At 38.7% G+C, this 16641-nt stretch overlaps 1 protein-coding gene across 3 annotated transcripts in view; it reads left to right on the top strand.

Annotated features, from left to right (window-relative positions):
• The window catches only part of EPG5 (ectopic P-granules 5 autophagy tethering factor), a 50990-nt gene that overhangs the window by 28665 nt on the left and 5684 nt on the right, over positions 1-16641 (top strand). For all 3 annotated transcript variants that reach the window (XM_083816034.1, XM_083816033.1, XM_083816035.1), the window contains 16 exons: positions 252-423; positions 1347-1509; positions 2093-2235; positions 3473-3629; positions 4604-4798; positions 5892-6105; positions 6454-6614; positions 6730-6937; positions 7609-7684; positions 8531-8634; positions 9551-9726; positions 10416-10601; positions 12326-12535; positions 12670-12814; positions 15024-15266; positions 16001-16220. In XM_083816034.1, the coding sequence (XP_083672160.1) occupies positions 252-423; positions 1347-1509; positions 2093-2235; positions 3473-3629; positions 4604-4798; positions 5892-6105; positions 6454-6614; positions 6730-6937; positions 7609-7684; positions 8531-8634; positions 9551-9726; positions 10416-10601; positions 12326-12535; positions 12670-12814; positions 15024-15266; positions 16001-16220 (2773 nt within the window). The remainder of the gene's footprint in view (positions 1-251; positions 424-1346; positions 1510-2092; positions 2236-3472; positions 3630-4603; positions 4799-5891; positions 6106-6453; positions 6615-6729; positions 6938-7608; positions 7685-8530; positions 8635-9550; positions 9727-10415; positions 10602-12325; positions 12536-12669; positions 12815-15023; positions 15267-16000; positions 16221-16641) is intronic.

Raw genomic sequence — 16641 nt, 5'->3', positions numbered from 1 at the left:
AAAAGGTAAACTGCGGCACCTTGGATCCTAATGGTGTGTGATGGAGCAGGCCACGAAAATTAGCTGTGTGAAATAAACTTTGTCAACAACAAAAAAAGGGTTAGTTAAATGATTATAAAAGGGGAGGAGTCTTGAGAATGTCTCCTAAAAATACTTCATATGATTTAAAAAAAAAAACTGAATGAAATATTTTCTTCAATTTATTCTAAAGTTTTCTTAGCAACATAACTTATTTCTGCTTTCTTTTCTAGCCAAAGAGAGGATAATGAATAATTTGAAGAAGTTTGATACTCCCAAGCCCCCTCTTCCGCTCCAGCTGATGAAAGCTCCTGTGCCAGTTATTTCCTCTGCCAGTCTGATCAGTCAGAAAGAAGCAATTCAGCTCACACGCACAGACCTTAATGTCTTGCAGCGACACGCCAAGTAAGACTTAGCTGTTGTCCCTTTGCCTCCCTAGTGTCTAACAGTGTCTTCAGGTGCCCTTTACAGCAGCCTTATTGATGTTGTTAGCACAACACTGGCAATACTTGACTCCTGTCTCTTGGCCCTTTTTTTTTGTCTTCTTTTCTTGGCTATCATGTCATTTGTTATTTCAGTCCTTTAACTGGCTATGCAAGTCTTATTTAATGACCTAAGGTTGCTTCAGTTGATATCTAACAGCTACAGTTTCTTTTGTCATTTGTCATTAAAATAATACTTCCTGTTACCGTAGACTTGTTGACAATTAGTTAACCCTTTTGCACTAATTTAGTGATGATAATTTGAAACACTGAAACCCTTCAGAGAGAAACCTGACTTCTGGAGCTGTTAAGTTTGTGTATAAAAGAGAAGAAACTTTGTTTATTAATATTACTGTAAGAGAACTCAGATCAAATATTTTTGAAGTGTCAAACGCAGGTGATGGGTGTATTCTCACCCAATGTAGTAATTTAGTAATATTATTGAAGTTGAATACAAAATCCTTGTTAAGCCCAAGAAGGGATGTGTCTAAATGATTCCAGCAGCAGTTTCAGCTGGGCTTTTCCTGTTGACTGAATCTATCTTATTTTGTCTGGTGGAAAATTGCATCTGCTGTAGTGGGTAATCTATTTAACTTCCTTTCAGGGTGTCATAGGGAATAATTAAAAAAAAAATCTTACACAAACTTTATTAGTTTTGTTCTTCTTTAAGTTATTTCTGTTACTACTTTGAGGAGCTATCACTTTGGAGTTAAAAGATTATGAAATGGAGTTACTGTTTCCTAGAGAAGTGTCAATGAGTCTGTACAGCACATTAAGGTGAAGTCTCAGCTCTTGCATTTAAATTCTTAGTATTACTATTACTAAAGATTAATAATTGCATTTCAGAACTGCAGCTCTTTGGGAATCCCAACATGTTGCTCTCAACAGTGAAATATTGGATACTATACCTAAGCTGTATGTCAATCGGGAAGAGCAGATCACCCTCCATTTGGAGTGCCGGGGAACTTCAAATAAAGGCTGCCAGGGAGCAGCTCTTCTGACAATCCAGGTTAGAGGCGTGACATCACTCCTGTTTTGGGCCTGTGGTTAATGAAAATGAAATGACTGAATGGTTACAAGAGTGGACTTTTTTGGTGAAGTGCTGCCCTATACCTTTAAAAATAAATCAAGTTCTAAAAAGAAAAAAAAATTCCTGAAAGACTTAATATGTAATTCTGTAAAGGAGATGCAGATCAACAGCTGAAGAATAAATTGTTTAAAGTTTTGGATTACTCCTAGCATTTGTGCTAAACTATTGCCCAATACGTGAGTGTAGCAGTATGCACACTACTAGGAATAAAACTGAAAATGTTCGTAGAAAAATTCCCATGTCATTTGTTATGTGAATTTCTGGATCCTGTCAGTGTCTGTGGATTAAAAGTCTTATTACAAAGGTAAGGATTATGTCAGTGTGCCATAAGGATGTGTGCTTGGGCTGTGTGCACTGAACTTGATCAAAACTATCAGGGGAAAACGTTCTACGTCTCGTTCTCCTAGTGTGCTCTGCTTCATTTTTACAATTATGTGCAACATTGAAGAATTTTGGTAAAAGATTCTATTCTGAAATGAACATGTGTCTTTTTGTCATTTAGTTTGAAGGGAAACATAAAAATGAAGCAGTGAGCCAGCAGCTTCATGCTTTGCGTAAGGAAGTGAGACAACTGCAAGCAGAAGCTACGAAGCCACCTTCTCTGGGTGTTGTGGAAGCAGCAGTACATGTGGAAAATTTTATAACGTAGGTTGTTCAGACACTGCTTTAGGTAGTGATGTTTTATATTTCTTTTCCTATATATTAGAGGTAAAATATGGAACCCATTTGTGTGTTTTTCATAGTTTTATCAGTCTGGGTCAACAACAGAGCTGGAACCCTGAGACCTACATGTTTATGGCAGATCTCTGAAGGAGTAACTCCATACACTATCAGAAGAGCTAACTGCTGGTCATTCAGCCTTAACAGGGCACACGTGTTCTCTATTTTGACTTATTGTACTCAGCATTAGAATACCCCTTTTAAATGTGCAAGGGCAGATCAAGTGAAGACAGGGATGCTATGTTAAGCTTAAAAAATGGCAAAACTGTAACAGCTGTTTCAGCCATAAGCTAAAGGAGATGTTTTTAGTATGTGTCTCCTTTGTAGGACTGCGTAGTTCTGTAATGGAAAACTATGATGTGGAGTAGCTTTTCAGTATGTGGAATGAAATCCTGTACTGGAAGAGGACTATTAGATCTGAATTTTTGTGTGAATGAGTGGATTAGTCCGGGAGTTACCATCTCTTGAAGGACTTCTAGAGTTCATCCCAGAAATCCAGTTTTGCAACACCATTTTTCTTGATCTTCTAGGTTTCAGCTAGGAAACCAAATACAACTTAAAACAAGCAAACAAGAAAAAACAAAACAAAACAAAAAAAACCCACACCCTTTTAGAGAACATCCTGTATAGTAAAGTATTTGATTATTATTTCTACATATTCATTCTTGATCATTAATCTGAAAAATTCTGTAGATGAGCTCTCTGTTAGGATTTATATCTGTGGAACTGCATGTTCTTCAGATGTTTTAATTCGGACACGGTGAAGACTGAGTTTCATTTGACCTCAAACATTTATTTGGCAATATGCAAGAGAACATTAATAAAAGAATTAAAGCAAAATCACTGAGTCTTCCCAGTAAGATGAGGTGGTGCATAGTGAAAGGACAAGAGGCAATGATACGAACTGAAACAGGAGACGCTGTCTAAGCATCAAAACCTGCCTGGACGTGATCCTGGGCAACCTGCGCTAGGAGTCCCTGCTTGAGCAGGGGTTGGACCAGATGACCACTAGAGGTCCCTTCCAACCTCAGCCATTCTGTGAAACCACTCTTAATTATCATGTAAGCCAGATACATTTATCTTAATGCTACGTGTCGACAAGAAGCCTTTCATTAGTATCATAATTATTTTCCATATGTAATCTTAATCTTTTGTTTTGCAGGGCATTAATAAATATCTACAAGGTGCAGCCTATGCCTGCAATTAAGAAAGTTGGAATTAGTTTGTTTTTTATAGTAGTGGATTATGTGTGTGATGAAACTCAACGCAATCCTCCCACGAGGCAGTTCTTCACTTCATGCATTGAGATTCTCGGCCAAGTAAGTTTATTCTCTAGCATTTTATGCGTTAGCACTTACCCCAGTCCTGTGCTGATATTGAGGGTCTAAAATCTTTAGAAAGTCTGAAAATTAACTTTCAAGCTTCTATCCCATTCTTTTCCTCAGCTAATTGTATAATATACACAGTATATAGGAGAGTTTAAGCTTGCATATGAGAAAAATTAAAACTGTTGCTCTGAGATGCCTGCTCAACACTGAAATACTCTGTGTGTATCAAGTGCTGAAGTAGGCTGGATTTTTGGGGGATTGTTTAAAGTTCGGTGCAGTATATAAAAAGTTGTTTTGGTGTATGTTTCTTTATTATTGATCACTTTCTAGCTTACACGTATCTTGTCAACCTCTGTGTTTAGTCACCTCTCTTCTAAAGCCTTGCGATACCCTTTGTGTAGTGAGTTGGCCAGAATGTTTCTGGTAGAAAAAATACGAGCTCCTTGTTTGTGGTAGCGTTTGTTGTGGGGATCACATTACGTGGATGCTCTGAGGAAAAATCGTTAGCCTCTGTTTTGTGTCCAGGTATTTATTTTGATCTATTAGATGCAGGCTTCCCGATGTCCAGCTGTCCTGAAGTCCTGTCCCAGTCTGACAGCTGGGGTGCAGAAGAGCTTTCCATAGCCATAGTTCTGATTAAATTTTCACTAATATCAGACAGGACTGCTGAAGTCTGGCTTCACTTTCTGTTGTTAGCCAGAAAAATTGGATTTTAGGGTATTTCTATGCGATGTGTGTGGTCACAAGTGCTGTTCTTCAGTGTGCTAGGGAAACATGCTTATTTTACAATAATATTTTGTGTAACAGTAGTATTTAGCTGAAGCTGATCTCATGCAGTCTGCCTTTTTTGCTTTTTTAAAAACAAAACAAACACAGTTGTGCTTATTGCAACAAAAAGTTTTGAAGTGTTTTTTTCCAGTAGACTCATACTAGCCCACTTTTCTCATAATTTCTGATTTCCTCAGGTGTTCATCAGTGGGACCAAGTCAGAGTGCAAACGTCTCCTCCAGACGATCCTGCAGAATCGAAGGCTCTGTACACTTCTTTCTCCTTACTTCACTCCTGTTGCCTCTCCTGATGAGTTTGTGACTTTATATGAAAAAGTTGTGGCCTTTCTGAGTGAGGATAACAGCGATGTTGTCTTCATGCTGTTGACAAAGGTAAAATACTCACAGATACTGTCTGTTCTGTGAGTTGCTTATGTGGATGTTATTTCCCTTAATGACCGTGCCTTTAAGCTGTGGAAGAAAGATACAAACCTGATACTTCAAAATAACATTGACAGGTTTTATTAATCAATGTTGCTTGTTCTAAATGCTGTTTGTTATCTTTAAGCTGAAGAGGGGCTAGAGGGGAAAATCAAATGGAAAGCTTGAATTACCATTTCCCACATAGTGTGTGCTTCCTAGGGCTTCCTCTTCAGTACACTCAAGTTGAAGTCAAAGCAGGCTCTTTATGAGGCTCTTTCAGACTCTGTCAGACTTTCTGCCTGATATCTCTGTGGAAACATTCATTGAAATAGTGAATATCAGCTATCTTAAAAACAAGTTATCCAAAACAGGAATAACGACTGAATCTTCCACCTCTGTTAGCTGGGAATGACAAGAGTGCCACAAATGTAATTTTTAAATGCATAGTATTAGGTAAGAGCAAATGAATTGCACTTCTCTTGTATCAGGGCTGCATGATACTGTCTACCTGTGGAGAAATTACTACTACACTTAGGCTTTGATATTGTTCTAATTCTCTGCATTCATTACACAGGGACTGGGCTTGACAGCTGTGAATAGCAGGTGGTCTGGTTTGGGCATGACTCTGAACTGTCCTTAGTAGCAAAAATCAGTGTTGTCCCTGCTGCCCTTGTTCTGAACAGATGGTCTGGAGGCTACAAAAGCTTTGCATCTCCATATGAAAATTTAGGGGCTACAGAGACTACCCCAGTCTAATGCATTTAAGTATTTGGTGGTAGTACTGAAGCATAGAAGCTCACATGCATTTTTATGAATTAGGGAACCTCTGATTAAAAATTATTTCATATGTTCAGGGACTTCTGTAGCATGCTGAATCATAACCTTTAGAGAGAATTACGTTGGTTTTGGGCTAGGGTTAGTGAGATTATTTAATTTTTTTAGACTTTACTTAAGTACACAAAATCTTAGGGAGGCACTTTCACCTGACAGTTTCTCCCTTCTCCTGAAGGTGTTGTGGCCATTAAAGCTTCTGCTTACAAATGCTTCATGTCCTCTGTTCTAGTTTGACCTTACGCAATGGTTAAGCGTTACTAAGCCACCTCTATCTGAACGTACCAGGCTTCTGGAATCTATTCACTTGGCTCTCAATGCATGCGGCCTTGAACCTGAGGAAGATATTTTGATGCCATTTAATATCTTCTGCAAACATTGGACTAACCTTCTCCAGTATCAGTTTCCTGATCACTATAGTGATTTTCTAAGGTTGTTCGTGCAAAGTGAGTATCTGAATTGATGCGTACTAGACCTTTTGTACATAACTATTCTGGCTTACAAACATGAAGTTGATGCAGTAGTGTTAGACAGTAACAAATATAGAATGATCTAAACTTTTTTGCTTCCTAAGAAGAGAGCATGTAGAAGCCAAATGGGAATGTGAAATTACTTTTGCTAGGGAATTAGAGATTGCTCACCCTTAAACTGGAGCTTTCGAACTCATGCTGTAACTAATTTTTTCTTTTAATGTGGTAGGAAGCTCTAATTTCAACCTTCTCTGACTTAAAATGAGAACAGGTTTAATATCCTTCTGATTTTTCACAAATGTATTCCCTTCTCTTTCTCCTAAGGCTCTTCAGAGCAGCTTCTAAGCCCTGAATGTTGGAAGGCATCGCTTAAAGCTTTGGGATGTGGTTCATCGGTGACTGAACAGGGGAGCTTCAAGAAAAATGATTGTACTGAAAGTTCTGTACTGCGGGAGTCTGCAGAAATTCTCCTCTCTGAAGAGCAGGTGGATGCCTTTCTGGTTGATTTGCTGTGTTCTGCAGCTGAAACGCATGCCCGTCAATGACAAATAACACTGCTGTACAGTCTTTCTTTATCTGATTGATAGTTTCTTTCTTCAGGTTAGAGAGACAATAGAATGGCTTTCCACCTCGTTCTGCAAACTCCGTCTGGCTTCGGTGGACTTCAGGACCTTTGGCCTGTTTTCAAAATGGAGTACTTATGTGGCTGAAATGAATACATTTCTGGAGTACCTTGTTAAACGGCTCATTGAAACTGAAGTTGTCAATTTAGCCCAAGAGCATGTTGGCAGTAACAAAATTTTAGCAGGTAATGTGTCTAATAAGCAAATGACTTAAACTGAGTGCTTAATTTCTCCTGTTAAAGACCATTTCGTAGAAACATAGAATGGTTTGGGTTGAGCAAGTTTAATTTGCTCTGTGTTTATATAATGATGACTGTGTTAAAATATGGACAAGTTATGTACGTGTCTACTCTGTGGCCATGTGGAACTTCCTCCTTTTTTATATTTGTTGGTGGAAGCTTGTTTTCATTTCCCAATCCAGACTTTGCTTTTGAATTATTTTATGGAGAGATCCTACTTTCTTCAGAGAAAGATGGTCTTCTGCACTGAGCACAGGTTTGGGAACAAGGGACTACTGAATTTCATCATGGCATAGTTTTAATTTGGAGAAAATTGCCTAAGCAACTTTTATTTTAGTATATGGAGCTTTAAAGTGTGAATAATTACTACATCTGCAATCCAAAAGAAGTGTTAGGGTAATATTAATAAAACATCTAAACACAAAATGATCATGATTGTTATTAAAACAATTAATCAAAGATACTAACAAGCATATTGTACGTCAAACCTTTATTTGACCATGAAGAACTGATTTAAAGTTGGAGTAAGCAGGGAAGATTTAATCCCAGTTCAGAAAATTAACTTTCTCAGTGTTGCTAATTTGAGATGTCAACTTCTTTGCTTTGTTTTCTTCTAGCATTGCAGTCCTTGTATTCAGTCATTGCTGGACTCTTTAAACCATGGATACTGGTCTTAGACAAGGAAGATGCAAGGTATACACTGCATTTCAAAATAAAATGATTTTTTTCGTTAATGCTAGCCCTGTGAGATGTCTCTTATGTGATTTTTTTTTCTAACTCATAATTGTATTGTGACTTCCCATTTAAATAGCTGTTATGTGTGTGTCATATTAACAATTATGCGACTAATTCATCAGTTCCCTAAGGAAATTTTACAAGACCTTGGTTGAATAACTGTTTTAGGTTCAAGAAATAATGCCACACACTTGTCTGGAAGCAGAGATGAGGAAAATATGGATTGCTATTAGTTCTGAAGACACACTCAAATTTGATTTTATTTTCTTCACTTATTTAATACCACCAGTCCATTATTTTAAACAAAAGTACTAATACAACCTCAAATGCCAGTGCTGTGTAAACAGACCTTGGGCAAATCAGTCCTATGATGATCTACTATCCTGTGTACTTCTGTTTTCACATGGAGAGTTATTTTGTAGTGTTATGCACTTAAATTTGACTTTCTTCTGAAGCCAAAAGCTTTTTGAGCTCTGAGCACATCTCCAGTATTTAATTAGAAGGTTGACTGCTGGTGATGTGTGCCGTCATTTGGAAATTAATTTGGAAATTAATTCAGTTATAAAATACTAAACAAGTAATCTCTGCTTATTAAATGTTATCATGGATCTTCACTGTGACATTAACGTATTTTCTTCTTTAAAATAGGTGCATGTCTAGAGAGTTCAGTTTGAGTGAAAGGACTGTTGATACCTGTACTATATTGAGCTCCTGTTCTTTAGAATATTTAAATCATCTACTTGTTTATGGTACCTAGTAACATGGCACTGAAATTTTTGTTGTTTCGCTCCTGCTTCTTTTAAGTAACCAGCCCTGCTACCCTTGGTTAGAGAGCGACACTCCTGTAGCATCCAGCGTGGTCCGTTTGTTTACAGATTGCATCAAGCTTTTGCATGAGAGCTTTAAAGGTAGGTGAAGTTGGTGTTGTTTTAATGTAGTGGCACTTTCTCTTTTATCAGATCAAAAAATATTTTTCTGTTAAGACATGGGATGTGAGGAGATCTTGTTTGTTATGAACTTTTAGCTAAGATGATCACTGTAGTGGTACCATTAGCGTGTATATTCTTTCATCCTTAAAAGACAGCTTTTTTTCTTGGCAAGGGCAGAGAATGTGGTTAATTAACTTTATCATCTGATAGATATTCATTTATGTGAATGAAAGTGAAACAAAATGAGCTGTCATGAAAAGTGCATGACTCCACTCCAGGTCTTGCTTCCTGTACAAAATACACAATAGTAGCATGCCACAATGACCAGTGTGTGTGTCTCAGCAGCTAGTCTTGGGGTAATTTAATCTCCACATCCAATCATTTTTAACCAATATTTAGCATTGCTTATTATGTCTAATGTGTACTTAGACATAAGAGTGGAAAAAATTAATTTCACAAATGACTCAACTTTTAGTGATGGGCTGGATTCAAGCTTAGTTGTAGAAATAAATACGTAAAAATAACATCATGCATTTGATAAGCTTCCAGACTTGTGAGATTAAATCTAAAAAAAAATCTTACATACGCAACCACAAATATAAAAACAGTGAAGTTCTACAAGGAAGGAATATTTTATAACTTCAGGTTGTTGTCCAGCAGCTGCTCAAAAGAATGAGTAAGGGAAATTGCAAGCTGCCTGGCTTGTCAATTTAGGGGGAGGGAACAAGCAACAACAACAACAGAAAATACAAAACAAACATGAAAAGCTTAAAAAAAAAAAGTGTATTTTTTTTATGCATGTACTTTAGTGTAACTTGTGCTTATGGTTTTTCACCTTCAAAGTTGGATCGTACTTAACTTTTTCTGTTAATTTGACTGTTTCCTTTGGATCTAGATAAGCTGTTGCCAAGCCACCATGGAGCTCTCTGGTTACATCTAATGTATTACTGTGAATGTTGCACAGCCCCTAAAATGCCTGAGTTTATTCTCTATACTTTCCATACTGAGTTCAAAAAGCTTCCATGGAAGGAAATGCATCCAGACCAGATGCTTATGGAGGAGTTCTTTAAAGTGAGTACATAGCATGAGTTGAATTAAGTTCCTAAACTGTGTTCCACTTGGAAATAACTGGAGAGCTGTTAATAACTGGATACAGTTCTTTAAGAAGTAAGCTTTTAAAGTTTATTGTAGCATTCACAGCTACTCACTTTGTGTTTGGTGATATTTGTGAAGGAGTGCTGTTGAGTTTTATACAAGGTTGTGGGGAGCTGTAAAGCTGTCAGTCTTTGTACGCTGTCACTGCTGTGGTTGATGTATAGAAAGCTTGTGTTTTACTGTGGTCATGTTCTTCTTTCTTTTCTTCTCTCATCTGAGACAACAAAGTTGTGGTAAGGTGGGGAAGTGCTGAAGGACTTACTGCTTATCTGTCTGGGATGGGTTCTTCATGCAATTCTAAACAGGCTTAGAGCTTCTCAGTGTTCCCTACAGTAAAGAGAAGTTGCAATCATGCAACTAACTTTATACCAGATTCCTTATTTTGCCATAGTTTTTATGCTGTGCTGGTTGTTTCAGAGACTTAGAAAGTTGTGTGTGCAGCTCTCCTGGTGGGGAGTAAAGTGATACGGAACTGGTGTGTGTCTGCTCCCCTGACCTAAAATGCTGCTGTGGTTTTTATGGTTGGATAAGGAGCTGAGAAGTGCAAGTGTACTTAAATCTTACACTGTTTTATGTGGCTCTTTTCTTCTCTTTCTCCGTCCTAGGTTGAAAGAGGCAGCCCCAAGAGTTGTTTCTTGTTCCTGGGTTATGTTTTATGTGAAATAAACTGGGTCAGTGTCCTCTCTGATGCCTGGAGTCCCAACCCCAACCCTCAGACTCACAACATGATTGTTTGTTTGCTGTATATGATGGTCCTGTTGGCAAAGGAGGAACAACTTATAGGCAAAGAGGTAATTTTTGAAAAGGTTTGTACCTGTCTCTCTTTGAAGAATAATCCTTGGCTGAAAAGGAGACAGGCTATGGCTTCTTCCTTACTTGCAGAATTATTAACTCAGAAGTGTTTCCTGCCTGGGTACACTACCCTAAGCCAGAGGTAGCTTAGACTAAATCCTTATGTGAGGCATTCTGTATAAGCTGCGTGAAAACAGGAAGTCCTGTCATTTGTTTTGAGAAGTATCTGCAGGACCTGTGATCCAGTAATGTCACAAAGAGTAAACAGATACATACAGATGGTTTCCTGGATTTACAAAATGGCTCTTTTGGATTTTGGAAAGAACAAATACATATGTTTTCTTTTTTCTGAAAAAAAGTTATGTAAAGCTAGTGTAGAATTGTTTTCCTTTCCATAGTTAAGCATGGGTTGCTGCATAGTACATCTTTCTTGTCTTTTAAATAAATCTTTAATTAAAATGTCTCTTTCCTTCTGTCTTTCCTAGCTTTATAGAGCCTTAGGTATACACACATAAGAAATGGAAGTAGCACTAGCAAGAATTTATGTATTTGTCTATACAGCACGCACATATATGTGTACAATATATTATATGTATTTTAAGGTGAAGCTTTTTCTGAAAGGCTGAGCGAGAATGGGTGTCTCGTGTCAGTCTGCTTTGATTCAGGCAGTCTGCTGAAGTTAAGTGCAGGAGCAGCTTTGTGTGGCATCCATGCCTGTAGCACCTGCAGTGCTGTGTGTCAGGAGACTGAACCACGTTTACTCTGCCATGGCCAGTCAAGTCAACCTGAGCTGTGGTTTGCTTAGTTTTCAGAGCAGCACACACAGAGGTCTGGAGGGGTATTAAAGAATCTTTTAACTTGCAAAAAGCTTACGCCTGGCTCTGTATCTTACTGTGCTGGTTCATGTTTTCCAGCTTGTCGCTATCCGCTTCTGATGCATTATTGGGCGGAGATTACTTCAGAGAGTTTGTTTGGCTGTCAGCACAATTTCAGTATCTACTCTGTCTGTAGCCTGTAGAAATTTAATGCTTTTTAGTATCCAGGTGGTGCTTTTTTGTATTGCAGACCTGGAAGAACCCTTGAGAGGAAGATGGCAGTAGCTAAGGGTAGAGTCTCTGCTGCTTTTCAACAGACTTTTGTCTGCATACTTGCACTGGCTGTGTCAATTGTGGACACTGTAGGTTGCTGTACTATTTTTTAAAAAAAAAGGATACTCTTTTTATAGGAATAAGCTATTGAGGAGGCCCCCAAGTTAGCAGATGATTCACTGAATGGAAAATCAAGGGACCTGGCTTCTGTCCCTGGTCCTGCTGTGAACTCTGAACTTTTTTTTGTTTTTCTTTTTTTGAAAAACAAACCCTGAAGAAGATTTACCTTGCAGGTTTTCCATTTCTTTCTAATTGTATTTACATGTTCATATATTACATATTAATGGCTTTCTGACTGCAGTGCTTGGTTATAGCTGCTACAGCAGTCTAAATACTGTTACGTGAATGCTGGAGGTATCATATGTATGTTGGCTTGCTGCTTGAATAAGGAGTTGCTTTTCAGCCCACTCTCAGTCAACATCTATTTCTGGGGATTTTTGCTTTGTCTACTTGAATTTTGGAGTCTGAGCTTACTTCTATTATTGGGTATTCTGTAATTATTATTGGGTATTCTGAATATTTAATCTAAAACAGAACAGAAAATGGACCTTAGGCTTATGTCTTTAAATCTTCAGGAATCACCACTCATAAATCTTCTCGGACAGACCAGCTCCCTTCCTTGGCAACTTGTGGGCATTTCTTCTTATCAAAGCATCATCAGCTATTGTAACAGCCACTACCCTCCCTCTGTCATCCTTGCGAAGGATGCTGCAGCTGAACTGATAGTGAAGCTCCTGAAAATCTCAGCAGGGTTTGGCACAGCTTCGGATAGTCACATTCACCTTGTAAGTTCAATTGGTTTTGCATTGTCTCTAAGCTGTTCCTGTCATTTGCAATGTTGTTTTGTATATTATGTGTAGTGTGTGGAAAGAACTGTAGGTGTGATTTTTTTCTAATTTGTTCTAATTTTGATTAACAGGATGCAACACTGAAGTGCCGAGCATACATTCGTCAGGTGGTTCAATTTCTCAGCACCTTGGAACAAAGCGGAAAGATAACTCTTGCAGTTTTAGAACAAGAAATGTCCAAGTTGTTAGATGATATAGTCATCTTTAATCCTCCAGGTTTGTGTTAAAGTAGTGTAGATTACTTTAAAGCTGTCAAGATCCTTTATTCTAGCACATGGATTTTTGAACTTCTGTGACTGTGTAATTACTTGCCTTACCATAACATCTCCCTTATGGTCAGGGCATGTTGTTCTGATGGGTGTGTGTGTGTGATAAATGGGCATAAAGCAAAAATAGGATTGTTACCCTCAAAGAACTGTCAGGAGTGATAGTACCAACGGGAAAAAAATGGGTTATGTTGTAAGTAAAACTGGTAAATGTAGAGGATTTTGTGTGGGGCGGCTTTTCTTTGCTGTCTAGTTTATTCTAGTTTCTGAATCTCTTTATTTGACACTGCGTTTTTTTTAAAAAGTAAAGATGTCACAAATACGTGCACTGAGCCCTGAGGGATGGCATTTTAAGAATGGATTTTAAAACATTTCACTATCAGGATAACTTGCAGTATGGAAGTAGGGAAATTACATTGGTGTACACTGGTAGTGTGGTGTGTCTGCATCCGCAGCATTCATATTGATCCCAGTTTTTAGTACCAGTACCACTCTGACCTTCCGTTGTCAAAACAGAATTTCAGGTCACGTCAGCTGTCTGACTGCATCACACTGAAATACTTGTCAGTAATCATGTCTCTATGACCTCCACACAGTGTGCCAACAAAAGTTAACAGTAACTATCCAAAAATTTGTGACATTGATGACCATTTTTCAGTTTTTGTATTGCTCTTGGGGAAGCTCTTTAGGGCAGCCCGATAGTCAGAAAAATTCTTTATGACTTGCAAAAAAATGAGGGCTTGCCTGTCACTGCTGACACTCCTAATAGCTGAGAAATTTTGGAGGCAGGAGCTCTGGTATAAGAGGAGCAGCTCTGTTTCATGAACTGCTGTGCAAGTTTGTATGCTGTGTGGCTGAAGGACAGAATGCGCCTGGGTGCTCACCGAGCTCAAGCAGGCTGCAGGGTGCAGTAGGATCAGTGATTCAGGGTGGCAGGAAAGCGGTGGTGTAAATCAGATCTGGTGTCTATGTTAGGTTTGGAGGGGGCAGGGGAAGGTTTCTGGAGCAGTGTCCTGACAGCAGCTGGAGAACAGAAAGCTGGGCTTCTCACAAGGGCAGTGCCCAAGGAATTTGGTAGGCCCTGGTGTTTGATGTCTGTGTTTGTGGAGTAGGAGTTGGCTGTGAAACTAGTAGTGACCTTAGGCAAGTCAGTTAACCTCCTGGCATCATCGTTTTCAGTCCATCTGTAATAGATGTTTACCTTTCTGGAGGGCTGTGCAGAGAGATGATTTGGAAGGCTTATTATTTTTCTTAATAGGTAGGTTAAGACAGAATTCCTTTGAAAGGGGTCTCTGCAGGCCTGTAGGTCCAGCCTTCTCAAAACAGGAGGTAAAGTTAAATTACGTTGTTCAGGGCCTTGTCTGGTCAGCTTCTAAATATCTGCAAATGTGGAGGTCTCAGTCTTTTTTGGCAGTGTTTTTCCTATGATTAATCCTTCTTTGTGCATAATTTGTCATCATATCTGTTTATTTATAAGCTTTTCATTATTAAAATGCCTGATGTTGATTGGAAACTTTCATTTATAACAATGGGGACTTTTTTTCCCAAAATAAAGCCTATTCTTCAGTTCAGCTTTTAAGAGCTAAGATCAGGAGAAGTTTGTGTTTTGAGCGTAGTGTTTCAAGTGGCTCTTGATAGCATGTTCAGGCAATTACAAGAGATGGTTTCAAAACAATGCTCTGGGGTTGAATGCAGCAATTAGCAGGAAATCTAGACTCCTGGAAAATGCAAAAGGGGATTGCAACATTTCAAGGCTCATCTTGATTATATTTCAAATTGAATTGACTAAAATCTCAGTTGTTTCACTCTAGTCTGTACTTTAAATTGTGCTTTACTCAAGTTTTCTTTGGAGATTATAAATGTATTTTATCATTCATTTTATTTGCCCATAGCCCTGGTAAAAGACTGTAAAGGAAAAATGTGCTTCAATTACTCTGCTGTGTTTAATAAATATTATGAATTAACTTAGCAAGGGAAGATACTGCAAGGAATGAGTGTCTTTTTGTAGCTTCGGAAGTACAGACAAGGAAATGAGGTGTCTAATGAGCAAGAGACCTCTCCCAGTATTTACAGCGAGTGTTCAGTGATGAAGCTGAATTCAAGTCACTTAGGTTCTGGTATCTAATTACTGAAATAATTCTTGTATTTCTGTCCTCTAGATATGGATCTGCAAACACGTCACATGGCCCTCAGCAGTCTCTTTACAGAAACACTGATGATGATGAACAATTCCAGTGTTACAACAGCTGAGTCGCTGCGGGGGAGTTTACGGAAATGGATCGACAGTAAAGTGCACGGGTTGCTGGCCATGCCCCTTCTCACAGCTGCCTGTCAGAGCCTGGCCTCTGTGCGACACATGGCAGAGACGACAGAGGCGTGTATCACCTCTTACTTCAGTGGAGGTAGGAGCGTGTCTTATGAAAACATTGATCGGTCTTTGGGTGCCCACTGAACATGAATCACCTGGGATCCTAATAGCTTCGCACTGCCCAGTGCTGGGACTGGGTCTTAATCTGGTTTTCACAATCAGGTCTCCATTCTTTGTATTCGATGGCTCCCAAGTGTCACATACGTATGTGCAGTAGTGTGTGGTTTGGGTAGCTGCTCTAATTGTGTATTTTCTTAAGAAGCGTATGTGACTATGTCAAGACCCACATGCCGTATGTAATGGTTGCCATTTTTTCAGCTAAAGGGGAGGATAGTTTTTGGATCGTTTTTACAAAAAAAAGTCATCCCAAGGGAACGAAACAGATGTTTGCGTCCCATTCTGAAGGCTAATATAGGGAAAATAAATTGTGGCGTAGTGTATTTTTCTATTTACATAAATCAGTATTGTAGTTCCACAAGGATCTTTTTCATTCTGTCATCATCTAACAGAAATATTTAAAATGCTATCGGCTAAAATCATAGAATTTAATCCTGATTTAATACTGGGAAAATGTTTTTTTTACCTTGACCTCAAGGGGGTGCTCTGTAATTGGAGTTTTTCTTGTCATCAGTTGAATGTCAAACTAATAACTGGGAAAAAAAGCTAAAACTGCCTGAGTTCTGTAAACTAAAGGAACACAGTAAAGTCACTTCAGTTTTAAGGTTTTGCCAAATGCTGCTTACTCGGATGCTTTTGTTTTCTTTATAGATTTTCTTCACTACCAGGATTTAGGCTGGGGCCCTATACTTGCATCCCTCCAAGTTCCTGAACTAACCATGGAAGAATTCCTGCAGGAGTGTTTGTCTTTAGGAAGCTACTTGACCCTGTATGTCTACCTGCTGCAAAGCCTAAATTCTGACCAAACTCTTAGCAATGAAATGAAAATCCTGATAACTATCAGCAAGTGGCTGGAGCAAGTGTATCCAAGGTACAGACCTCAAAGCTTCTGAATGTGCACTGACTCTTAAATAAGGCCATGATTGTGTAGCCAGTATAATCAGGTTGCAGAGTGAGATGGCCAGTCCTTCCATAGCCGCTGTCAGTCTGCCCACCCCTGCTGCCAACAGTAGAATCACAGAATGGTTTGGGTTGGTGAATATTAATATTTTACTTGGTTGAACACTTCTGTTCAGTTTTGCTTGGTGTCCAGTTGGAGAAGCTCGATTTCAATGGCAGCCTGGATTTGTGCTGGGATCAAAATATTTCAAGCAAATCCTAAATCACTGGGGGTTCCACTACCGAGGATGTCCACTAGGTGGGATGAGTTACATACTAAATATTCAGTGGAACACACAAAGCTTGGTAAAAACGTTAGCAGCTCAGAACCAAATATGAACCCAGTGAATCTG

Source organism: Anser anser (assembly GCF_964211835.1).
Source record: "Anser anser genome assembly, chromosome: Z".
In the NCBI taxonomy this organism is placed as follows: Eukaryota; Metazoa; Chordata; class Aves; order Anseriformes; family Anatidae; genus Anser; species Anser anser.
The sequence above is the reverse complement of the archived record's forward strand: the minus strand, read 5'-3'. Positions and strand labels throughout refer to the sequence as shown.